This window comes from Aythya fuligula, chromosome 5, assembly GCF_009819795.1.
Source record: "Aythya fuligula isolate bAytFul2 chromosome 5, bAytFul2.pri, whole genome shotgun sequence".
Taxonomy (NCBI): domain Eukaryota; kingdom Metazoa; phylum Chordata; class Aves; order Anseriformes; family Anatidae; genus Aythya; species Aythya fuligula.
In genome coordinates this window covers 36,654,862-36,680,861 of record NC_045563.1, presented here as the reverse complement: position 1 = coordinate 36,680,861, position 26,000 = coordinate 36,654,862, and the positions used below count along the sequence as shown (strand labels likewise).

Sequence of the window (26,000 nt, the reverse complement as noted above, 5' to 3'; positions counted from 1 at the left end):
GCAGGTTACAGGATTCATGATGGGTTTTATCCAGGGGACTCGTATTCCTTTCCTTCCTGGCTTGTTTCTTTTCTCCCACCCCAGCTGTATGGTGGAAATCTTTAATGCTCAAGCTTTGAATCGTGGCTGTAGGTCACAGGAAATCAGTTTGCTGCTCTATTGCAAAGTGACCTGCGCTGGATGCTCTGCTCTGAGCACCGGGCCCCTTTGCTCGGTGTGTGTATGCTCACCCGTGAGAAGTGGTGGGCAGTGATCCCTCTGAGAGTGCCTCTCTGGTTTCATGGGTCCAGTTTGTGCTCCTCAAATCAGTATGTAATTAACACTGATCCCCTGTTAGAAAAGCAAATTAAATGTAGCCTGTTGAGGGAAACCAGTTAGAGAAGGCAAAATTGGATTTTCCTTTTTAAATTGCACATTGTCCAAAGAGAAGCGTGGCTGGGTTTGCAGAGTGAAATGTGTCCAACACCCCTGCAACCAGTCTGTCACAGGGAGCGTTTGGAGCAAGCGCGTGTATGGCTGTGGTGTGAGAATGGTGCATCTTCCACAGGAAACATTTAATGCTTTGCTGCTACTGTGAAACAGCAAATTATTTCTTATTTCTCAGAGCGGTTTCTGTGTGCGTTTATCTTTGAAAACAGCTTTGTGCTGACAGATGCCCGGATATCAAGGATTTGTTATCCTGGAGGGGTCTGGTGTTGGAACATGTCTGTTGTGAAGAACTTTCTGTATAAACTGTGATACAAATAATAAGCGCTACCCAGCGAGTGTCGTCATCCTTTAGAAGTGGTGAGTGGACATTCTCGTGTATGGGATGGCAGTTCCTAAAGTACTTGAAGATGGTCTGCTATTAAGAATAGATATAAAGGATGAATGCAAAAAATAAAATGAAAAAAAACAATCATGGATAACTAAGTAAATGTAAAACTGACTCCCGAAGTTATATGGAGACTTAGGAAAAAGATTTCCCAACTGGATGTCCTCCTGGAATGGCTGTATTGCTTGGTGTGTATGGCAGACTGATGCTTTTAGCCACATCACTGGAAATGGAAGCACAACAAGTGGATGGGGAGAACTACATTCTGGCAGTGAGGGTTTGTAAAATAAACCTTTAGTGTATACGCACCTTGTGGTGTATTCCCTGATACAGATTAGCACAGCTGCATAAATGAGAAAAACCTCCTGGATATAAAAGCAACCCAACCAATACAATGCCTCTTTGAGAATCCTGTTCCTACTAAATGTATCATTTCAAGCCTCTATGTGCTTATAAGAGGTTCTGCCTTTCCATGGCTTTTCTTTATTCTCCTTCCCTGAAGCCATTTCAGTTTACTGTGAGTTTTCTTTTTTAGGACTTATTATTTTTGGAAAGCTTTCTGGAACATTTTGTGCATATGGTCCTCTGTAAATGTGCTGTTGTACTGATTAAAGCTGAAAATATGAAACCAAGCCTCTGTGATGCAGTGCGGCAGGGGAAAAATGCTGAAACAATAGTTTCCAAAGGGAATGCTCTTCCAAATAAAGACATTTATAAAAAAAAAAAAAAAAATGCAATCTTTCCCAGCTGATTTCTTGAGACATATTTTCCGTTATCCCCCAGTGTCTACTGTATCCCATATTGCCAGTAAATTCCCAGTAATTTAATAATAATGCCAGTAAGTTCCCCCAAAAAATCAGTAAAGTAGATACAGTATTTCTTCTTAATAACCAGTTTCTCATCATTCATTGATGACATGATCCCATCACTATAAGCATTGTTGTAGCAGCACAGAAATCTGCTGTGCATTGGAGGTGTTGTGTATATTAACTTCTCTAACTCTCTCCCCTGTCCTTCCACCACTCTGCTTTTCCTTCCTACTGGTGCCTGGAAGTTCACAGCAACTGAGCTGCCTGAAAGTTCCTTCTCCTTCCGTGGTTTGGAAGGATGATCAGATTTGGTCTTTTCTCTGCACCCTCCCAAGTAAAATGGAAAGATTTTCCAGTGACAACTTGTGACTTTCAGGGAAACTTCTTAAAACTTAAGGAGCTGATGATGTCTAGGACTTTCACACCTGATGATGTCGAGGCAGGGGAAATTTAGGCTGGACGTCAGGAGGGGGTTCTTCACAGAGAGGGTGGTTGCACACTGGAACAGGCTCCCCAGGGAAGTGGTCACTGCACCGAGCCTGTCTGAATTTAAGAAGAGATTGGACTGTGAACTTAGGCACATGGTCTGAACTTTTGGGTAGACCTGTGCGGTGTCAAGAGTTGGACTTGATGATCCTTAAGGGTCCCTTCCAACTCAGGATATTCTATGATTCTATGACTTTCTCTCTGACTTTCCAAGGCAAGGAAAATCAGATAATTTTCAGTTCTAAAACCTGAAATTTTTGCAACTGGCAGACCTGGCATGTCAACCACAGCACTTGAAAATGGGGAAGGGTTTTCACAAGGCTGAAACCATTTATACCTGTTTGTCTCTGACTCGGTTTCTAAAGGTATGAGAGTGCCATTTGCAAGTGTGAAAACCAGGTCTTGGAGCAAGCTCTGCTGTGGTGTCCCCTTCACTGTCACAGGATGGGAAAGCAAGTCTCTTCAACAGAAACCATTTCACAGCCCAGCAGCTATGGTGTTTCAGTTACTGCCTGCTGACAGCTCAGAGTACCTCGCTAATGGTCTGTCCCCCGCAGCTGGAGGTCTGATGTACTCGGTCCTCGAGAAAAGTGCATTTTTCAGAGGCCTGCTCTGATGCTTTCCTGTGAAGATGGAACTTAGTGCTACAGCGCACAGATCTATTTAGAAGATCAGGGTAGTGTGGCTCGTTTGGCTCTTAAATCTGTGCCCAGGGAATGAAATGGCAGTTTAGACTGTAGGAGGTGCAAATCTGTGAACTGCAACTGAGAATGAAATAGCAATGGACTTCGAAGGTTGCCAGTGAAAATATGCTTGCTCAGGTTTTCTTTGGAGGATCAGGGGCCCCTCACTTTGCTGGCTTAACCCCAATCAATTCCTCCTCTACGTGAAGCTGCTTCAAAATGCCCAAACGTGTCTTGTGGTTCTCAGCGGGATACTACATAAAAATAATTGGGGTAAGGCAGAAGGGATCTGAAGTTTTATTCTTTCTGCTGCTGTGTGGATGTGCACAAGAGTTTCTTAGAGCGGCTCTAGGCCTTCCTTCTCGTTCCCTTCTGTTGGCTGAATAACTAAGAACAGAGCTGGCGAGCAAGGTGCCCTGAGCAGCCACAGTATGTCAGGATCTGTTGGGTTCATTTATGTTTAAAACTTCACTTGTCCATCAAATGGGGCTGAAGAAGGATTAACCCCAAGTGTGTTACCAGCTCCTGTCTTCAGACCTTTTGTCCCGTGATGAGTAAAGAGTGCTGAATGCTGCCCCTTTGTACCCTTGGCGGCCCTATACCTTGTTTTGCACACCTTGTTTTGAGAAGTCTGCCTCTTTTTCTTCCTTACTGACAAGAGGACTGTTGCAATTTCAGTTTTGCAGCTTTTCTGATTCATTTCTGATTGACTGAGGAACCTCTTTGAGCCTGCTGTGCATTTCTCTGGGCCACAGTGGGTGAGAAGCCCATACAGAAAGGCTTGCACCCAGCTGCTGGCATGGCAGGAGGATCGATGGAGGTGGAAGCGGTCCCTGCCCTTAGCCCACAGAAAAATATGGTTGGCTGACCTCAGGATGATGTCCTGAAGTGAGAGAAGGAGGCACGCAAGGGAGTGGTGCAAAAGCATGGCCTAGGTGCCAACAGGACTTTAGACTGGTGGGAAGGGTAGAGAGGAGGAGGTTGGGCAATAAGCTGTGAGACTGGCGAATCTTGCAGGGTTATTCACTCGGGCCAGCAGTGTTGCTGCGACTCTCCCAGCTGTAATGGGCTGTTTATCTGATAATGAAAAATCCAGTTCCCTGGCTTAAAACGTAAGTGTGCCTTAATGGTGCTGTGGGGAGATAGATGTGTGCCTTTTATCAGAGATCAGAACCTAAAGGGGGCCTACAAGAAAACTGGGGAGGGACTCTTAGTCAGGGAGAGTAGTGATAGTACAAGGAAGAATGGCTTTAAACTGAAAGAGGGGAGATTTAGATTAGATATTCAGAAGAAATTAATTATTATGCAGGCAGAGCAGGTTGCCCAGAGAAGTTGTGGATGCCCCATCCCTGGAGGTGTTCAAGGCCAGGCTGGATGGGGTTTTGGGCAACCTGGTCTAGTGGGAGGTGTCCTGCCCATGGCAGGGGGGTGGAACCAGGTGATCTTTAAGGTCCCTTCCAGCCCAAACCATTCTGTGTTTCTGATTAAAATGAAGTTTCAGAATTTAGCTCTCCAAGAAGTTGTTGACTTTTTTTTTTTTTTTTTTTTTTTTTTTTTTTTTTTTTTTTGTTTTTGAGCAACCTGATGTTCCCTCTTGAAAATGGGAGTTCTGCAGCAACAATGTGCTGGTGTTTCAGAAACCTTGGTAACAGGTTAAGCAAGATACTTATATGGCAAAACAAAATAAAAATATGAACAAAACAGCTGAATTGCAGGCCATTGACCAGGCCCTCTGACACAGTTGGGCAACAAAGTGGGAAACCCAACAATTAAGGTCCCGCTACAGGCTGCAGCCTGGTTGTTATTTGCAGGGGGATGTGCTCTGATTCCAGTCTCTGACATAAGTGGCTCTGTCTGTCCTAGAGATTTGGCACAGTAGCTGGGGATAAATGCATTTCAGCCCTCTCATTTATGCTGTGCCTGTCCTATGCAAAAATCTGCCTTTTTATAATTCAAAGGTGAAGGTGTAAATTTAAGTTGCTGAGCACACACATTCTAAATTATCTGGTTATTGGGGAGGTGTTGACTTTACGTGGGTTATTTAGTTTTTCTTCTTTTCCTCTTCCACCTTTTCCAATTACCTTGGATAACTGAGAGTTGGCTGGGCTGAAGAGTCAGACAATTAAGATAGTTTCTTAAGGTAAACAGCCTTAAGGTAACTGTGAATGCTTTGTTCTTTCTGTGTGTCTACTTAAACTTAATAGGTAATTGATCTGTTAAGTTATCCCAAGATGTTTAAAATACGATACTGTTTCTAAAAGCTTTCAGTTAAACTGGTTTAGCTATGGGAAGTAGGTACATTAAGGATTCCTTTCTTCTGCTGTCACTTAGACTTTTTTTTCTGTAACTTTTCTCACCAGCCAGCAGAAAGGATGACTTTCTTGTTTTAAAGCTTGGCTGCTTGTTGAAGGCAGGCAAAATAAGGATAAAATAAAAACAGCAATTGAGGGTGAAGGTTAAACCCTCTGAACCACAGTGCTCATGTCAGGTTCCACTTGCAGTGTGGCCGTGAGGCAAGAACAATCCTCGTGCTTAGCTTTTCAAAGGGTATGCTGTGCATACAAGGCACTCATCTCGCTGGTACAATCTGTGCGGTGTGCATTCTGGAGGTACCAAACAGTTTCTGAATGTTATTCCCTAAGGTGGAAGGGGGAAACAAAGTGGTTAAAATAGAGATTTTTTTGATGCACGTGAGGATAACTCCTTTTCTTTTGGTGAATTTGAAGCATGGTATTTAAAAGCAAGCCAGTAGCATTCCAAACATACTTGAACACTTCTCAGGCAAACTGCGGAGAATCCAGGTTAAAGACCTGTTTTCCAGCAGCAGTGACACAGGGCATAGCCTTGCCAGGCATCTCCAGCAACTGGGGTGTCTCAGACTGTCCCTGCACCCCAACATCCCATGTCCTTTGTTGGTGCACCAGAACTGCCCGAATTCTTTGTTTTTGTGTCCTGAGCGTGTGTGACCCCCAAGGATCACTCTTCCATGGCAACCTAGGAGCGCTACTGTGACAAAATGGGGAAAAATCAGAGAATTAGTCATAATCCTGGGAAAATGTGTGCGTGCTTATGAAGTGATTTTGTATTGAAGGGTCTGAATTGGCAGCTTCTGAAGGTCTAGAAGAGAAATGGCAGAGGTCTCCAAACAACTTAGCTTCTACCATGTGCAAGTGCGTCATCCTTGCAAAGGGCTGGCTGTGGTTTGAGAGTGGGAAGTCTGGCTGGCGTGATTTTGGTGGAGGTTAATGCCTCCTCCGGGGTGTTCCTGCAGAAGCCAACCCGTGTGGTGTCGGAGCAGCTGGCTCCTGCTGGAGGGGCGCTGCGAGAGGGACTGATGCTGGAGGGTCACTGGGGAGGCTGCGTGCTGCAAAACCTTGCCTTGCCCTACCAGGAAGCTGGGAGAGCAGGGGTGGCTGTACCCAGAAGCGAGGGATGCTTTTTCCCTTGTTCAGGGCATTCCCCGGGAGGGCGTGGGCTGTTGGCTTTGCGGCCACGGAGGGCAGTTTATTTTCTTGTCCGGATTTAGGTGTTTTGAAAAACATGTGTTGGAAAGAAAACAACCTTTATGGCTTGAAGTAGTTAACCAAGAAAAATCTCCTCTCTTCTCCTTACTGTATTTAAGGGAATTGCTGACTATACTAAATACTATTTTGGAAAACATCTGTTTGAACTTTAATTCTCCCATAACCCCTTAGCTTAGGCTGTGGCATGTGAAACAGGTCCAAAGCGCTCCAACTCCTTATCCTCGTGCTACTGTAGGCTTGTGCCGTGTTGGTAGGACCCACTTATGAAAGCAGCCTGCTCCTTAGCCCTGTGTATAAACAGGGGAACCGCTTTGATTTACAGGAACCTGTGAATTGTTACGCTATCTCCCTGAGAGTATGTTTCTGCTGATAAATGTGTGTGCTTTGCGATGTATTGGCAATGCTCGAACAGGGAGAAGGCTTTTTTCCTCCTGTTAGCTTTTATTTTCTCTCAGAAGCACGCCAAGCTGGGCCCTGAGATAAGAGTTGTCAGTCTAGCAAACTCGGGTTCTTTGTGGCTTGTTTATTTATTTATTTTTATCAACAGTGGTCAGACCAGATAGCAGGAGCTGCTATGAGTTGGGTGGTTCGGTTTCTCTGGCATGGGGAGGGAGGGATGAGAGAGAGGATAATTTTCTAGCTTGCAGCATGGAGTTGTAGATAGTGATATGCATAAAATTGCAATGCTACCTTTGGGGGGGGAACTAAAAGGTTGCCACTGTGGTGCTGCAGCTCCTTAGCTAGCTGGTTTGGATGTTGCAAGCCAACTTCTGGAGGTGGAGGCCTGTAAAGTTGTTGTGAAAGCTGTTCCCCCCTGAGCTGCAGGTGCAAGCAATGTGCTGAAACAATCAACTTGCAGAGAGTTGAATGCCTAAATAGCTTCCCAACCACCAGCTCCCCTCTGGGAAGAGAGGATACCTTCTTATCTAGCCAGAATCTCTTTCATCTTCTAATTTTGCCAAGAAAAAAAAAAAAGCTGGGAACAAGTTTTGTAACCTGGCTGAAGCCTGAGGGAGGATTCTCCCAGGCAGTACCCGTGCCCATTGTCTTTTAACAATTCCGAGGGGGTTATCAATGCTATCTTCAACAAAATTGTTTTGCTGCCTTTGTCTCTTGCAATTCCCCCATTGAGCTAAATCAGCTTAGTGGTATGTTCCTGTAGGCACAGCAGCATCAGCTTACGGTGCTCCTCCTAGGGCAGCCCAGCATCTGACAGACAGGATTCCTGATAACCCAGGAGCACTCAGGTGACTTGGAACTGAAAGGAGATGGGGAAACCCTGCCTGACGGTAGAAGACAGGAGAAGCAGCCATGTGCTTTGCAGCAATCTGTTAACAAATCAAGATTTGGCAATAATTGAGTCCCGCAGAAGAAATTCTTGGTTTAGGCATCTCTCGCTTGGTTGTTGTTCAGAGACCAAAATTAGACTGCTGGCTTCCACGTGCAGTCCTTGGAAGAGGAAAACGCCTCTGTGATGATGCAGCACACCCCAGGTGTCTCCGGGAATTTTGCCCTAATTGTATGTTGTCTTCCCTACTTCTGTCTGTTGAGTTGCTATCGGTGTCACCCAGCCAGCCCTGTTCCGAGGGCAGGGAGGGCTGCCTTTGAAAGGTACATTCGTAAGACTTGTAAAGTTTGTTATACTAATAAGGCTTCATTAAACTGGAAGGGAGAGGGCAGACCTGTCCTGATATAATCAGGAGGGCCACTCGCTGAGGACGGCGTGCTGCATTGAGGGCTGTAGTTCAGCGTTCAGCAGCCACTAGGAAGAAAGCATCCAGCTGTTGGGCTGGGGTACGGGCCAGATGCTGCCGTGATCCAGCTGGATGTGAACTTAAAATCCACGTGGGAGGCTTGACTTGCATGCAGGGGGAAAATGTACAGAGTAGCTGGCTTGGCTTTCTTCAGAGGAGTGTTTTTGATGCCACAGTCTGTGCTGCTGAAGGAAATCTAGCAGGTAAGCGGCAGCATCCTTAATCCTTTCTGCACTGTAGGAGGGCTGAGCTTGGTGAACAAAGCATCAGATCCTCATCAGTGGGACACATTTGAAATCTGTTGGCAGTGTTACAAGTATGGAGTGGGATAACTTCATTTCTCTCCCTCCTCCTCCGAATTAGGCAGGAAACCAAGGGGGCAGACACAGAGTTGATTGTAGCATCAGTTCCAGGCTTGCCATGTGGCATTTTAAATGTCATCTTGAAATGATGTTTCAAGGCGGGGGTGTGCACAAAGAATTCTTCTGTGATAGAGGCTAATTGACTTGAAAGATCAAAATTTTAAAGACAGCCCTTTTGTGAGTTAGGTATGAGCAAAGTAGTGACATGGAGCTAGGGAAACCCCCCTCTTCACTAGGATGACTTCCAGTTTTAACAACAAATTTACGTATTTCCACCCATAATGCAGTTACTTCCTTTTTTTTTTTTTTTTTTTTTTTGCCTAATTTGAAATGTCAGTCATGGCTGTTTGAATCATGTGCATCTCTGGTCAGTGCTGGTGTGTCGTGAATTCCTGTAAGTACTATGTAAGGATCTGAAAGTTATACTACCTTCCCCAGGTCTCATATCTGTTTGCACAGGATATCAAGAAGGAAAATACCTGCCTCTACACCTCTCAAATTTATTTGGAATTATCCAACAATTTTGAAACTTGCCCCCCAAAAAATCTTCCTTTGGTGTAAATATCCAGTTAACTGAAGAAGTCGTGACTGAAAGGGAGGTTCCTTCAAAATTGAAAGTATTCTTGTGGTCAAGTGTAAAGAAACAGTAACTTTTGCAAAATTAGGTATTTTTCCCCCTGAGCTTTGTGTGTTCATGTAAGGAACAGTATGATAGAAGCGCTGAAATGCATCTCCGTCTGTTTTTTCTTTTAACCCAGTGTTGACCAGTTGGCTTTATACCAGTTTTCTCCCTCTTCATTAAAAGAAGAAATTCTCCCTTTCTTCATTAAAAATAGGGTTCAGCTTGCACTGGGGTTCAGGTTGTGCTTTCTCAATTTCCCGACTATGCTTTGTGTGTTTGCACACTGATGTGTTTTCAGTGCGACAGCGTCTGATAGGCTCTGGCTGAGTCTGTCAGTCCTCAGGTATGAGCAGTGTCACATCCTGCAATTTTAATTACTGTGCTGTGTACTGTCAGAACACTCTACCTGAGGTTTGCAAGCTGTTTTACATTCCTCCTCGTAAGCGTGTGTTTGCCTGCCTGCTGGCTGGCTGTCAGGTTTGCTGCGCCTCTCCAGGTGGCTGAGGGAGCATTTGATTTATTTATCCTAGCTGTCTAGTACAGTCTGCTGCGTCTTCTGAAAGGTGGGGGGTGTAGGAAGGCTGGCTTTCTTTAAACTATTTTGGAACAAATCCTCCAGATGCTATATCCTCTGGGGTTATCTTGAAAGGAAGACCTAAAACTAATTGTAAGTTAAGGCAGCCTTCATACCTGAAGTATTAGAAGGTGAGTGAAAAGAGCTGGTCTCTTTATAATACAGCTCCTTTTAATATCTCTTATGCAGAAGATTGCCTCTTCTGCTCTTATTTTTCCATGTGAACTGTGGATACCTACTTAGTAACGTTTCTAAATGCTAGAAAATACAAAAGGTTGCTCATGTGTGTTTATGATTTTCCTTTCCCTCCCCTTGGATGTCGTAGATGTTTGGCTTAACACTTACTGTTTCTTTGTCTTTGTTTTTTTTTTGTTCTAGATTGAGGTGCTCCTAATCAACCAGATCTTTTGGGAAGTTTTTAAAAGAAACTTTGGTGGGTAAAAGATGTGCCATGGAATGGTAGCACCAAAGAGCAACACAGGATTGTCTCTTGCCTTGACCAGCCATGGGTTATTTCTTCTGCTAGTTATCTTTGGTACCTTTATCTTGGAAGCACAGGCCACAGGTAAGTGAAACCTTTGCTTGCCTATACTGCAGGGAGGGGGAGATGTCTAAGTATGCAGATGGCCTTATTTTTATGGGGAAGCTGGAAGTGGTTGTATTTGCATGCACCTTTCAGTACTCACAGGAAAAATTCGACCACTACTTGTTAAACAAAGGGCAGTATCTGAAATGAACTAGTCTTGCGTACAAGCAAAATGAGTGCTCATTCTTTACACTGCTGTTTTGATTCCCCCAGCTTTTTTTCTCTGCATTCTCATCTCTTTACTGCAGCTGGGGGCGCCAGGACTGTCTGAAGAGCGAGCATGGACCACATTTTAGTTGAGTGATATTCTCATGTAGACGCTTTTACTTGTATGCCCTGTAGCTACTGCTCGTGTGAAGTAGTTTTGGAAGCACAGACTGTCTTTCAGCTCTTTGTACAGCTGATGAGTCTGTGCAGTGTTTACGTGAGCGGTACCTTCCAACACCTCAGCAACCACAAACTACACTCTCTGCTAGATCATTGCAGCTTGGGTTTTTGCTCCTCCCCATGCCAACTTCTTTATCTGGTGGACAAGTATGATGAATAATGTAAATAGCAGTGCAATGGAATGATACCCTGAAATAGGGTCTTTTCTCTCAGCCGTGATGCAGTTTGTCTGTAGAGAGGTGACTGATCAGCAGTGGCATGGGATGGAGGGAATAAGTTTGTATGTGCGTTTTAGGTGTGTGTTCTTGCACAGAGCTATAAGAGAAGTTATTCTTAAAAAGGCAGATTTGATTTCAGAAGCTGTCGCGGTGCAGATCAACAGCTTATCTTTAAAAACAAAATCTCAGTTCTCAGTATTATCTCTAAAAAGTCCCATTTCGTTTGAGATATGGTACCTGAAAATATTCAGTGACCGATATACCTTGGCTCCAGTGAATTTTGGTTTGGTCTCTGTGTGGTAGAGCAGCATAAATGTTCATGGCCAGATGCGCTGAAAGCAGAGGTTATCCTGTATAGAAATGTCTGCTGGTGCTGGAAATTTCCAGAGGAGTTGGTCTCCTTATAATATTTCTAGCTCTTCAAGTTAGAAGGGAGAGGCTGCTGAAATGAGGTATAGCAGATTTCTATCTCTTCCTGGCATGATTTTGGCTTTGTATGTAAAGAGAGGTGTAGGAGAGAAGCACAAGTGCATGTGACTGATTGGCAAGAACAGATAGTAAGAGGGGGAAGGGGACGGGGTCTCTTTCAATCTGGTCTGTCCTTGGGTTTTTGCAGCCTCGCTGCTGTTGCTGATGCCACAGCCTTTTTCAGCTGTAGGCCTGCCAGATCCGCCTCGCCGCCTGGGGCTGGGACGCACCATCCCTGCCTGAAACTCCAATTACACACTGCAGCACCTCAGAGCGAGTCTGTAATCAGTATGCAAATGCCTTGCACTGCACAGGGCTGCTGAGGAGAGGAAGGGCAGCCACGATGCTGGCAAATGTTTTTGGGATCGTTTCTGAGGCATCCCATGTCATATTAACAAAGGCACTAGTTAAGCATATGGTGAGACCCTAGAGTGGTTCTGCATTGTTTCCCTTCCTGTACTGCCTTTCGCTTCAGGACCCGAAACCAGCTGTGGTAAACTGCTCAAGGCAGATCATCGGCTAAATAGGATTATGGTGGCTAGGCATGAAGCGTTTCCTGCAGGGGGATGTGAGAGAAGTGAGCGCGTGCCGAGGGGAAACCCAAGCATACAGCAGAGGGCAAGACACAAAGGGGGAAATAAATCCTGCAGGAGGGGAAGGGCTGGCTGAGCTTCTATCCTTCCCCCCACAGGCTTGGAGGCTGTGAGGTGGGGAGGCAGCGACCCAACTGCGGGGTGCTGGGAGGGATGGGGGTGTGCGGCCATGTCAGGCCCGGGGAGCCGCACCTGCAGCGGCCCCTCAGCCGTCAGCAGCGCTAATGAGCGCGGCAGCCCCGGCGCCGGGGGCCAGATGGAGGCACAAAGAGGGCTGGCGAGGCGCTTGGAAAATCATCTTTCCCTCATCTTCCTGCCCCAGCCGCCCCTCTATCCTCATCTTATTAGTTTACGTAGCAAATACACGCAGAGCGAAGCGGTGTTAACGTGAAGCAAGAGGTTGTATTAAATCTCCTGGTGGTAATGCTTATCTCAAACGCGGGGCCGATGTGACATGTTCACAATTGCTACAAAAGATGAAGAATGTTCTCATAAAAAGACAGACAAGCATGGAGACAATGGGCTGGCTCGGCTCGAAGTGACAAAGCAGAGCTTGCGATTCATATGCTTAAAACCATATAATGCATATTGTATTGCGATCATTTTGCTCTTTGGAAATGCTATTGCTTGACTTCCAGGAGGCCTAGATACATATTCATGTTCTGGGCAGGAACGTGTTCTCTTTTACACGTGATAAACGCAGAGGGCAGGCTGATTTCCAGTCAGCAAACGTTTGGTCTCTCCTCTGGTAATAAATGGGCTTTATTTATGCATGGATTTCTAACAAAAGTCTTCAGCACTTTGTCTGAAGCAATCTATCCAAATATCCCTGAGTGCCACGAGATGAGTATGATGAGTTGCTTAGTCACTAAGCACACTGCAGAGGTTGGGGAAACTGTTCCCTTTTCACGGGAATATAATCACAAATATAAAAATAACCACTGCACATATTTTGGCACAAAACAAGTGCAGCATTTGGTGATGGGCAAACAATTAAGCTGTGTCAGAAGAGACGGATTTAGGAAGACTTCAGTGCTGTTCAGAAATATTTTTTGAGCTTTATCACTGATGTGTCTTTTTTTCCCCTCTAGCAAGTTCTCCAAGATTAGTTGAGGGAAATTAGGAATGAATGAGCACAAGAGACCTGGGAAGCAAGAATCTGAAATGCCAAGGCTTAATTCTTGTTCTCATCTGTTTTCTTTGAGGGTTTGTCTGGAATGTAGCTGAGAGCTGGGTTACCTAATAGGTAGAGACAGGGAATTGTTCAAGTGTTGGAAAGGAGTAACAGCCACTTTCTCTCTTTTTCTGAACCATAATGCTTCTCCATTCTTTCTTTGTTGCTTTAATTTTTTTTTCCTGCCTCCCTTCTGTGTCCCTTAAAGGTTATTCCCAAGCTCTCAAAGGCCTTGTGTGTTTATCTCATTCACAGTGGTCCTCCTGCCTGATCAGGTTATTTCTGGAGGGGTGACAGTGGATCAGAATAAATTGCTCATTAAATTTTTAACTTGCAGTCTCTAAAATATTCTGAAAGCTTCCTATCATGTGTGTTCTAAATGGTGTAATTTCTCTTGGATTCATAACCAGCTCTGTCAAAACGTAGGCTGGGCTTTTCATTACTGATAATAACACCACCTGTCTTGAGAAATGCAAGTAAAGGTGTCAGTAAAAGTATTATACATTCCGAAATAAGCAAATATCAATACCCATAGAGAGCTTAGCTATTAACCTTTAAAAATTAATAATGCGGACTTGGTGAATTGAAGTGCACTTAGATTTAAACACAGCCTGATTTTTGTTGACCGATCACGTGTGAAATACCATAAAGCAAGCTCTTTAATTTTTAGAGTTGCCATTAAAGAGATAAATCGATCTTGAATAAACTGAAGCGACTTCACTCCTGCGTGTTGTCTCTGACGCAAATGCAGCCAATCTGCTGCATGCTGTGCTAAGGTCTTTTCAGTGCCAAGGTTATTCTGCACAGAAGCTCTTGGATACCGCTGGTGTTTGTTTGCATTGCATGGAACAGCTTGTTAGAGTGCACTCCAGCCACTGAGCAGATCCAGACTTGTCCCTATTCTTTGGGAATCTGTATGAAGCAGAGGTTTCCTTTGTCTCTAATTACGTGGTTGAAAAGAAGGCGTTTATACCGCTAGGGATGAATTCAGTGTTCGTGAAAACAAGGACAGTGCAGCATTGGATAGCCACACAGAAATGTGAGGAGGTGTCATGCACGAACAGAGGACTTCAATTCCAACCTTAATGCTTTATATAAGTGCGGGTTTGGAGAAATTACTGGGTCAGCACAAAGAAGTATGTAGTTCCCCACAGAGAGAAAGGGGCAGGGTGGAGTTCTGGGTGTGATTCCTTTTTTTATTCCCTTTGGAGAGCTTATTAAGAGTAGAGGGGAACAGAAGAGCATGGTGAGGAGCTGCAGAATGATGTCTGGGCTGTGAAGGTGGCTAGGAAGAAGATGCGGATGGGCTCAAAACTAATCTAGTCAAATAACACACTGTTCCTACACTGATCTAGGCAGTACTATTTAAGCAGCTCACGTAAAGGGTGTAGTAGGAATCTCAGGTAGGCATACAACTTGTTCTAATGGTTGAAGGATGAATTAAAGCAAGCATAATAATAATCCTTAATTTGCCTTTTGTTTGTCCTTTTAGGTTGGCTCGGCAAGTCCAAAGGACCTGCATGTGAGTAGACTCATTCACTGCTGTACTGTGAGAACCAAGTGTGGTGTTTAACCTCTTGTGTTAACCAGTAATAAGCTAGGATTCACAATTTTACTTGTGTTGTATTGGATGCTGAGATGCTCATTTCTATTTTCCTCCCTTGTATTTGGGAGGGATGGTTGCCCTCAGAGGAACTTCTTATGTTCCACTGTGCCTGAAGGCATCTCTGTGCATCCGCATAGCATTTAACTTCACATGACTCAAGGAAAACCAAATAGAATAAATATTTCATTAAAACACGAAAAGAAGGATATGAAGCCCGTGAAAGTTTTGAGAGGTTGCCAGAGAGGATTGGGAAGGCAGGGAGGGCAAAACTGAGGCCAAAAAAAAACCACGAAAACTTTTGTTTTCTTTAATCAAGAAAGGCGAAAATCTCATCACGGAGCACGACTGGATATATTGCATTGGATACTCAGCTTTTCATTTCCTGTGCTCAGAAAAAGTAAAACCTTTCCTGTATGCATGTTACAGAAGAATGTGATTTTGGGAGGAAGTGGGAAGCTTATTTGGCTGTCTGTATCTGTTCTAAATATATAAAAATTTGTGTAAATCTTTGTTGAACTCTGAAATGTGATCTGCTTAGTCTGAATCTTCCCCTTCTCCACAAAAAGAGAAGACAAGAACAGGGTCCGATAGGAATGGATTCACAAAGAACTATTTAAAGGTGTGGGAGGGTGATCTTACCACCTACCAAATTCTGGTTGTCACAAAGTGGGAGGGGGAGAAAAAGAGCAGATGGAGTCTTCTGAATCCTGAATTTTTAATCTGTCTAAATTTGACTCCTGGCAAGACTGGTGTAACACACGTCTAGTATGAAGGTGCCTTCAGTTCTTGGCCAGGGTTTCTAGCAGAAACTAAGCTACTTTAGGAAATAGCTCAAGCATTGGCTGGTCCAGCTAACGCGTCTTGGCTTCGCTTTTGGGCTGGAACGAGAAAGATGGAAACTGGCAGGAGTTTCACTGTAGGGGAGAGCAGGGAGAGGAGTTGTATGGCATGGTTCCTTCTTCAAGAGAAAGTTATTTGTGAGTTTAGTCCAGGTTCTGACTCATCTCTGTATCGGTGTCCCCTAATGTCTGCTGCGTGCTATGCTGAAGATACAGACTTGTCTGTCTTCAGACAAGCCACTTCCTCTTATCGGAGTCCTTCCTCTTTCTCTGCTTGACTCCATCATTTGGGAAGAATTTATTTTTTTTTCCTAGTCTCATAGGAAAGATGTTCTTTTGTTACCCTTCTATTCAGTTCTTTGCCTTATGCTTCCCCTGAAATGCTTCTCTTGCCACACACCAAGCAGGTCCTTACAACATGACAGAAGACAGTTTCCTTGCCATTACCTTGTGCCATTTGCAATTCCTTTGCTGCTTGTGTCCCTTTTGACTCCTAAATTGGTTACCTTGGTAGTTAAAGCATGACTTCTTTCAGTTACGTTGAATGCTTTTCCTTCCTTGTTGGACCTATTCCCCTTCATCTGTGCAAGTGACAGGATTATGTCTTATGAGTTTGTACCTGTTTATCTGTGTGTGTTGATCTGCATCTAAAAAAGCATTTTCCTTTTAATGAACAAAACCTCTGGGGAGTGTTTCTCTTCCTCTGCAAGCAGGAATTCCCCTGAGGTAATTGAGTCTCTGCTTTTGCAAAGTGTTGTATTGGAGCTGGAGGACTGGTGAATTGTTTGTTTCCAGATGTCAAGTCTTTTAAGGGATTTGAAATATTCCCGTAGGTATGCGACTGCTTAGATGGGTTGCCAGGTGGATTGGGCTAGAGGGGGTTGTTACTGAAACTGTTAAAGAATAAACTGAGCTTTCTGGCCCAGCCTAGTGCAGTGATCCTCTTATAATGGAAGGAGGACTGGAGCTTTGGGAGTTCCTGTGCCGAGGAGACTCTCAAGAGGCAGTGGGGATGCTCACTTAGTGCTTGTATACCTTGGCCTGCCTCGTGCTGGATGGAGATGGTCGTGTGTTCCTTCTAGAGAGGGACAGTGCCAGGAATGCAAGGGTGAGTGCATTTATCTGCTTGGTGTGTGGCAAGAGAAGCATTTCAGGGGAAGCATAAGGCAAAGAATTGAATAGAAGGGTAACAAAAGAACATCTTTAAATGCTGTGGGCTCAGAGGTCTATGTCTAGCCCATCATTGTAATTCAGAGGGGAAAATCTGTCCTTTTGGTGAACAGAGAGACACATTGCTGCAGCTTCTTGAGATGTATTTTTTTTTTCCCTTTGTGAGTGAAAGGAGAATCGTGTCTGATTTGAGAGATGTGGACTTCCTGTAGATTGGAGTGTGCAGCTCTGTTGGAGGATGTATTGAGTTCTCTGCCCAAGGTCAGGGAAGGAACGTGATAGGCCTCACATACATGGAGAGGTATAATGAGGAAGTCAGAAGCTGCTTTTGCAGCTTAGAGGAACATTTTCTATGTTCTGAGAAAAGGACCAGCATGGTGTATGAGTTTCATGCAGGACACACCCTTATGCATCCATAAATCTGTGCATCAGAAAGAATAAAATAGTTTTGTGATCTTACCAGTGTTGCTGTTCAGGCAACTTTGCAGTCTGGGAAATGTCAGCTGTTGAGAAGTGTTTCTGCTTTAGGTAGCTCTATTTCCTTCAGAATATTCTAGTCCTCTCTGGAGCCTCTCTGAGCCTAGAAATGGACTACAAACAGATTGAGATTTGTAGGAAGATGGCAGAGTAGACTGAAGGTGAGTGAAGCAGAAGATCCTCAGAAGGAGAGGAGGGGGACAAGGAGTTCAGGAAAGCAGGAAGGTGAAGGCTTCCACAGGTGGAGTTGTGAAAAGATCCTGGTGGTTTAAAAAGCCAATTAGTGGCTTGGTGATTAAGTAGTGTAAGTCCTGAAAGAAGGTGGTGTTTTAATTTTAGTTATGCAAGCTGATTAGAGTGGTTGAGAATAGTACAGCCTTGAGAGGGAGAACTGTAGTAGAAATATATACTTTTTTTTTAATGGTTAGGTAAGTGTCTTAATGCAGGAGTATACAGGGATATGCCTTTAATGCATTAGGCTTTTGAGGCTTTTTTGTATGCAGCAGCACTGACTGACTAATGAGACTGTGGCAGAGTTTAAGAACTCAGGGTTACGAAGCATGTGTGCCCTCCAGGGACCAAAGCTCTGAGGCTGGAGCCTCCTCCAGGCAGGAGCAGAGCAGGATGATGATGGGGGTTACTGGAGCCCTGGCTGTCTGCCCACAAGGGCTCTGACCTCTGTGTAAAACAAAAGACAAAGAGGAATTTCAGGTGGAAGTTGCTGCCGTGTTCAGAGAAATGTCTATGACTTTCTGAGGAAGTTCTGCTTTTCTTAGTTTGTCTGCAGTTTTATAGCTAAAAGCAGCTTTGCTCCTCTCCCCCATCCTGCAGTTGTCTGCTACACCCGCTGTAGAGGAATCCTTACTGTAAACAAGTTAAACCTATTAAAGCTGCTGGACCCTGGATCCCTGTCAACACCAAGTACTGCTCCCTGCTGATGGCAGTGCTCTCCGGGCAGGGTCTGTGTCACTGTGTGCGTGGAACGAAGTGAGTGTCAGAGCAGGGTGTGGGGCTTCTGGTGCTTGCTGTGTGTCTGTTCTGGACCACCAGCATCATCAGGGAGCCTGGCCAGGGGACTTACCTGATGCTGCAGAGGTCCTTTGGAAAGTAACTCTGTGTCGTACCAAAATCAGAGCTGTTGATTTATCCTTGCTGGGAGGAAAGTATGCCTTTCATCTTGTTTAATCTGGCCCCTTTCACTCCTACCATCATAGTGGCCAAACTTGAAACTCAGACTCCTGGGGATGTGCCTGCTATGTAACCTGTCTCCAGTAGTTCACCTTTTCTCCCCAACTTACTTGTTTATTAAAAAGGACTGGTACTGCCAGAGTTGTGCTGAGCCGTGTGTTGTGCTGCAGAGTGTCTTTGCTTCTCTTCAGTACAAGCAAAGGACCATATCCTTGAGGTTTTGTGTTACTATAATGATGGCCCTTCCAATATGTCACTGGTTTTAGTTTCCCTACCAAAAGTAACCTTGGGGTATATTCCTCTAGGACAACCTTCTGGTTTTGTTGTAAACACTTTCTTGGATGTAATTGGCTTACAAGATACAAAAGATAGAGGTTTTATCATTTGGGTGCTTAGATTCAGCTGCTATTTTCTCTAAAGGGAGGAAATTATTAATTTTTAATACAAAAGCTGAAAAATCTTAACATAGTCACAGGCTGCCATGAGCTTGCCTTTGAGTGCAATTCTTGGTGAAACCCATGAAGATGCGGTGTTTGTTTTTACTATTGTATTTTTAGTCCTCAATTTTGCCTTCCCAACAAGCTAGTTTTGCTGTAAATGTTATTGACAGCCCAAAGTAGAAATTAATATTGCTGTGATGTAGATGTCCTTGAGCTAGCATAATTTTAACCTTCAGACCTTCCCACTTTCAGTCTCTTTATTTGCATTTATTTCTCAAACTCGAATGTCATCCTTAGGTTGACAGTTTCAGCTCTGATAGTGCTGTGCTGGAAGAGGTTAGTCCCTGTGAGAAGGTTTGTCTCCTCTAAGCACCTCGGAGAACTGATGGTGTTGGCATTTGTCTCTAACTCAGGAGACTCCTCAGGGCTGCAGCACCTCTTCAGAGCACTGATTATTTTATACATGTATATTTTTTCCTGTCAGCGTTGCCTCGGTCTGGCTTGGTTCCACTTTAACTACCTCTTTCCAGTGCTGGTCATGTGCTGATGCCGTGAAGACTGGTGTGCTGGAGCAGGCAGCAGTGTGACTGCATGGAGGGAAGGGGAGGTTGCAGCCTGCCTCCCACTGCACTGAGCATCCCTGATTCTTGCCATCAGCAGAACTGGGAGAGCCTGGCAGAGGCTGCTAATTAGGGGTGTTGTGGGGAGGTTCATTCTCCGGCTACGATCAAGATGAGCAAAGGCTTAACTATTTTACTGCATACCTCTGGCCACCTGCCACTTGTCTGAGGCAGGTCAGGAGTATTTCATGGTTGGCTGCATCAGGCACTGCGGAGCAATTTGAGAGGATGAAAATCGATGTCTGTTCTCCATCCTCTGACAGCAGGGAAGCATCTATCACTAAGTCTGTTTCCATCCGCTGAACTCTTAACTTAATTAGCAGCTTTAAATGGAGGAAATCTCTCTCCTGTCATCGGTTGGTTAGTTAGCACCAAGGGAGGGTGCCTGCAGAATTAAAGCTTTTGTGTTTTTTTTTTTTTTTCTTTTTTAAATGATTTGGGTTTGGTGGCAGCATTTCAAAGCTGCTTGACAGTGTGCACCCTGCACAAATTAAACCGAACACGTTTCCCAGAGGGGTCTGTCACCTTTCTCTTCCTGTGGCAGTAGAGAAGAGATAGTAAGTTGTAGGGAACTTTTTTTCTTTCACAAATCCTGTAGCATTTAAAAACAACCATTACATGAAGCTAGTATCCTGTAGTGATCCCCTGACTGGTATCAGAGTCGATAAATTGAAAACGAGACTAAAAAGCCCTGCAGTAACCACCTGTCAGTCGCTACATATGATGTGACAGCAGGATCAAACTTGTGGAGCCCAGTCTGGCCTCTGATCTCCTCAGAGCAACTAATTCCAGTTACTTTTCCAGAAAAGTTGACAGCTCTCTATCCCTTTGGAGAAGCTTTCTCCATGGGTGGGCTTCTTCCCTGAGGCTGAGCTGGTTCCTGAGGTGCAAGGATAGGTGTATTTATGATGATAATGTTTCTTCAAGCCGTGCTTCTCTCTACAGGTACCTGTTGTACCGAGTCTAATGACCAGCTGTAATGATTCTTACTTTTGTGAAATCATTCGGTAAGGGAGCATTTGGGAACCTCTTGCCTTGCCTATTTTTGAGCCTTCCCGAGGCTGATCTCTAGACTCGTACATGCTTTGGGAACACAATGCCCAGACGCACCGCTGCTGCGCCCCGGACCTGCGCCCCACACGCATGAATTCATCGCGTTGATCTTTCCACCCCTGCTTGTCGGGAGGGTCGGACAGCAGCTGCAGCTCCTGTCAAGCATGATTCCAGGCAGGGAGCTCTAAGGGGGAGAGTTACAAAGGGCCCAGTTTAAATCATCTGTGTAAGGGCACAGCAGAGGCTCTGTCACCCAGGCCTCGCCACTTGTCTTCTGGTGCTATGGTTGTAATGACATTAGCATTTCAAAAAGGGGATTACCACAGCCCCCAGGTTTGAGGGGAGGGTGTTCTGGCTGTTAATTGAAAAGCTGCTTTGTGGCCATCTCTGCTTTTTTATCCGCCGTGTCTGAATCCTGAAGGGTTGGTGAAGGTGGCTCGATGGTGTTAAAAGTGGATTGTTGCTGTTGTGAAGAAGCTGGTTATTTATTGGCGTAAATGTGAACTGCTAGGTGTGAAGCTGCTGTCACTGATCCCTTCTTTCTTGCTAATTCAAAGTGACTGAGAATTTCCTAATGGAAAAGTTAAATTAAAGGGACTTTTGGGATCACAGTGGTATGATAGAGAACTATCCTTAAATTATACTTGCAAGAATAATTTAATGTAATTAAATCAGCTTGTCTGATGTATTTCAACCAGTGGACACAGGCAGCATATGCATCCTGTTCATTGTTTGCCTTCCAGGCCTCTTCTGGTACCAAAAACACTTTCTGTACTCAGACACAAGGTTTCAAGGCAGTTCCTTACACAAAATCACTGTACTTCTTAAAAGGTCTTGTTTAAAAACAAAATTCCTGTAGTGAAACTCACTTCTGACCCTTGCAACTCTCCATTGCATTATCCTCACTCTGGTTCAATATTCAGTGATCTTAGCTTTTTGTTAAGTTTGCTCTCCACTTTCTGATGTTGTTTGTATTAGAAACTTGCATTAAGGCTCTGGGTACATTGAACGCCAGTGGAGAATCACCACAGTCACCATCCCCTCTCCAGTTCCATTGGATGTAGAAGTGAGGAGGCCAGGCCTAGCAGGTTGGTCATTTGTTCCCTGGGGCAAGAGAACAAAGGGAGTTGTCTTGCTCGCATACCAACAAGAAAGGCAAGAGTCCTTCATGCAACCTCTTGACCGTCTGTGGGCCCTAAAATTAGTAGCTGACCCTCAGTGTCCAAGGTGGGAGCCCCTTGGCTTGACAGTGTGAGGGTGATTGGAAAGGACATAGCAAAAAATGCTGGTGGTTGCCCAGAGCTTTGTCCTCTGCAGCATAATGGACTGTTGGTTAGCAAGACATCAGTGTGTTTTGAAAAGGCATGCTTTATTATATATATAGGTTGAAGTGTCCACAGGCCTCATCTTTGCATGTGCCCATGAGGACTTCTCTCACCGAGGGTGTTTGCCTGGGACATGGTTCAGCAAGTGGTTTTGCCAGGCAGTGCTGGCTTGAGTCATGGCTGCCCGTTGTCTCTGGGGGCAGCAGTGTGGCGTGTGCCATGCCTCGTGTGGTGGGTGAATCATGGCTGATGCACGGGGACAAGCAGCCAGAGACCCACTGGAAGAGCTGCTCAGCTCTTCCTGAATGAGACAGCAGGCCTGGGACCTAGATAAGCTGTCCCTCAGGGCATCAAGGAGGAACAAAAGTGCAGTTTCCTTTGTAAACATAGCATGGTACTCAGTGTGCTGAGGAAGGGAGGTATGTAACTTCCCTGTATGTAAACAGGAACTGTGCAAGGCCTTCCAGGAGCACGGTGGCTGCTGACAAGGTGTGTGTGCATGTTCTTGGGCATATTTTTAACACTACCAATCTCCAGGCCTCTTCTAATCTGTTTATTTCTGTAGAAGCTATCTATAAAGCTAAGCAAGGCTGGAGTGCGCTGAAGATGGAGCTTTCGTGTGGCCTGTGGCTCAGGTGAGCTGGACAGAAAGTGCAGGGTGGCAGAGCTGCAAGTCCCTGTGGTCACACCATCTTGTCCTCTTCTTTGTTCTGTGTCTGTAAGTGTGCCAGCACACACAGCTGTGCAAGTCTGGCTCTGTCTCATTGGGAAGTCAGTCACTGAATCACTGTGCAACCGGCTCTGGAGTGGGCTTTAGAACCTGCACTTAGACTTTGCTACCATACATCTTTACAGGGCTGTTTTGGGGATGTGTGAGTTTCTGCCTCGCCTTTCCTAAACACCTTTCATGGCAGTGATGATAGAAACAAAGAAACACTCAGAGTTACGGTGGAAGTAGGCTGGAGAAAAAGCAAAACTGCAAATCTGAATGTGTAGAAAGTAAAGAATGCAGAAACTGCAAACAGTCTGGATTCTGAGGGGCTTTTAGGTTTGGGGGGGAGGTTTTTAGGTTTATGGTGGGGAACCGTCTGTCTTTCCAATTTCAGAGCAATTATTGTTTTAAAGGCTTGCAAGAGGAAGATAAGGGCAGCAAAAATAGAATGAATAAGTGCTGGCTATAATATTTAGTGGGATAAGAGCATTTGTAATTATGGAGTAAGAGGAGGGGAAAAAAGCATGAAGGAGAAAGTAGTTTTATTTCCCTTGCTCCTGTTTGGATTAATGAATTTAATTACTTGGAAATGGCTGGTAGCAAATTTGTGGGTTTTTTCAAATGTACTTTTAACAAGACTGCGAATTTTAAAAGAAGAGGCAATTCAGTAAAAATAATTAAAGATGTTAGAACTTAACTGCTATATCCCCCATTACTACACTACATTTGTGTCTGTAGATGTTAAGAGAACTGAATTAATACGCCTCTGATGTACCAGGAGGGGAGAAACCAGGAATCAAGAAGATGCGATTCTAAATGCAGGAAAGTAACTGAGATACTGACTTTCAAATAAATCCTTATAACAAAGTTGTTCTTTCCTGTTCCCGTCAGCATAAAATAGAAATATGAGGAGGAAATGGCAGAACAGACTAATGTGATTCATTGTCACCAGCAGCAGGAGTTCATGAGGTGGGGGAAAGGGGATGGGGCAGAATGCCAGAACAGAGATCTTCGCACAATAAAACTGTCAGAAATTCCTTCTTCTTGATGGCTTGGTTAAATTTCCACTAAATTGTGTGCTTATTTATCAACTTAAACTTTTAGTTTCTGTAAGTTGGTATGGCAGCTAAGTAAGTAACAAAGCAAAGAAAAATAGCATTACATCTTCAAGATAGGGAAGATAACTGCTGGAATGGCTATGATGTCAGATAAGTTTACCATTATACGAATCTTTCCAAGAAGCTTGTGTCTCACTGGTCGTCAGCTGGGGGAGAGGAGGTCTCAAGTCACACAAGCACTGCTGAAAATTTTGCCCAGTATATTTAATCTGAAAGAGGGAGTTAGTATCCTGCTGCTTAGATATGCAAGCAAAGCAGTACTGAAGGAGAGCTCTATAATTCCAATAAGATTCAGTAACATGATGCAACCTCAGAGATAAATCAGATATGATTCAGTTTGGTAAAAGCATGAGATTGTTTTTTCTCTGAAATGCTGCTTACCAACAGTTCTCACCGCAAAGGACATCCCTGGAAGAGTTGGAAGAAACGTAATGGTTTAACAGAGGGTTAGAAATGTCAATTTGCCAACTGTGATAAAGCTGTAGAAAAGGTCATAGCTGAATTAACCTAAATGTGGAAATACTGTATGATAAGAAATAGCAATGGCAGAGCAAAAAGTTTCTCAGAATACCTTCTAGACATAGGGTACTTCCCTGTTCTATTGGAAACAGGTGCTCTTGAGGGTTTTTGGGTAATTCCTCTTTGTCATGAAGATAGCTTGCTCTTACGTCTGAAAGACATCCTCTCTGTGGGTTGCTATAGTCCTGGAGGTCTCCTTGGCTGCAACAATTCTGTTTGTGCAGGTATTTGGCACTTCAGTTTTACTTCTGGGCAGGAACTCAGTTCAGCCTACTAGCTTGTGATTGCTCAAGAGGATTTCCAGGTTACGTTCCCATTGTCATAAACCTCGTTAATGAAATTTGTTTAATCCTTTTTACTGTAGAGTGCCAGGTCCCTTAATATGTCCTAATTTTGTACCTGCAGTCACATGGCTTCCTCTCAGAATGGTGCATTGTAGAAGACTACTTTTCTGGGAGCTTTTTGCAGCGTAGACTAGAAATCTGTTGCCAGTAACTGCTAGACTGGGAATAGAAGTTTTCAAGCTGTGGTCTTCAGGACATGTAAAAATAGTCCATGTAGTTCTGCCTACCACATGATGATAGCTTCTTACTTTCAAACGGCTTTAATTGTGTTAAAGTAGAGCTTTAAGTGTATTTTTGTTTTCCAGTGGAAGCAATTTCTATAACTGGCAGACTTATGTGCCCCTGAGTAAGAAGGTATATGATCCTGACTGCCCTCCCAATGTGGAGTAATGCTGTTGTTCTAGCAGCCTTACTGGTGAGTTTCATTTCTCATGAGGAGTTTAAAAGGAGCAGGAAAGTATAACTTCAAAAACCACAGCTATGAAGAGAAACCATAGGTACAGATGGGTAGCTCCCTCTTCCTTGTGGAGTTGCTGCAGAATGGATGGAGTTAAGCCTGGCAGCATCACTTTCGCAGTGAAGTGTAGGGGCAGCACTTCTCTGCAGCAGAGGAACAGTTACTGTAATTTGGCTTCTGTTTACACTGTAAGCTAAAGAGTAAATATCGACTGTCTGTCTCTTCCATGCTGAGAATAAGAGTGACAGTGACAGCTTTGATGTACGATAACTAGGTTGCAGTGATTTGTATTTATGGCTTTAATTTCTGGTGCGGTGGGAACAGGGGCACAAAAGTAGATCACAGTGCTTCATGTGAGAGAGACACCTCCACCCACCTCGTTAATGAAAAGAATTTCCCTTTTCCATACTGACTGGGAATAAAAATGGGGAGAAAACAAAAGACCAGTGTCATAATCCAGGTGACCTTTCCTAGTGCTTGGGAGGCCTACGTACTCTGCATCCTTAGGGAAGATAACAAGAAAAAGAGTGTGAAGAAGAGCAGTGGGTTTGTTTTTTGAGGAACAGATGGGTTTGTTTGTCTGCCAATTCTGGAAAAAACTTAAATAAGGATTGTCTTTCTGAGACAGAAGAGAGTAAGCAGTGTTTTAAGCTAGGAGATGTGTTGGGGGGGGAAAGAGAAGAAAAAGGAGAGAGCTCATTTGATTAAACATTCTGCTTTCTTTATCAGTTACATGGAAGAGCAGAAATTGTTCACCGCTTTCCCCATAACCTCTCGTGGCCCAGGTGATGGGACAATGAAAAAATAATTGATAAGGTGCTGTTGAGCTCCACAGACAAGATATGATTTAAAATCTATGTTTATCTGAGACCAGGCATGAGTTTCCCATCCTATGTGCTAGTAGCTGAGATTGAGTTGCCTCTGGAGGATGTTGTACATATGGTAATTCCCCAATTTTCCAGACATTAAATTCTGTTTCTACTTCTTGGAAAATCACCGGCACTTCTGTTGGAAGTTGACACATTATAATGGCGTTTTTAGCCACAAAATGGTCTTTTACACAATTGTAGCATCAGTT

At 44.3% G+C, this 26,000-nt stretch overlaps 1 protein-coding gene across 6 annotated transcripts in view; it reads left to right on the top strand.

The window, feature by feature from the left end:
- Positions 1-26,000, top strand: part of SUSD6 (sushi domain containing 6) — an 86,658-nt gene that overhangs the window by 32,622 nt on the left and 28,036 nt on the right. For 5 of the 6 annotated variants that reach the window (XM_032187709.1, XM_032187711.1, XM_032187707.1 and 2 more), the window contains exons 3-4: positions 10,007-10,193; positions 14,547-14,576. In XM_032187709.1, coding sequence (XP_032043600.1) covers positions 10,073-10,193; positions 14,547-14,576 — 151 coding nt within the window. In that variant the 5' untranslated portion in view covers positions 10,007-10,072. The remainder of the gene's footprint in view (positions 1-10,006; positions 10,194-14,546; positions 14,577-26,000) is intronic. The other variant, XM_032187713.1, reaches the window with a different exon arrangement.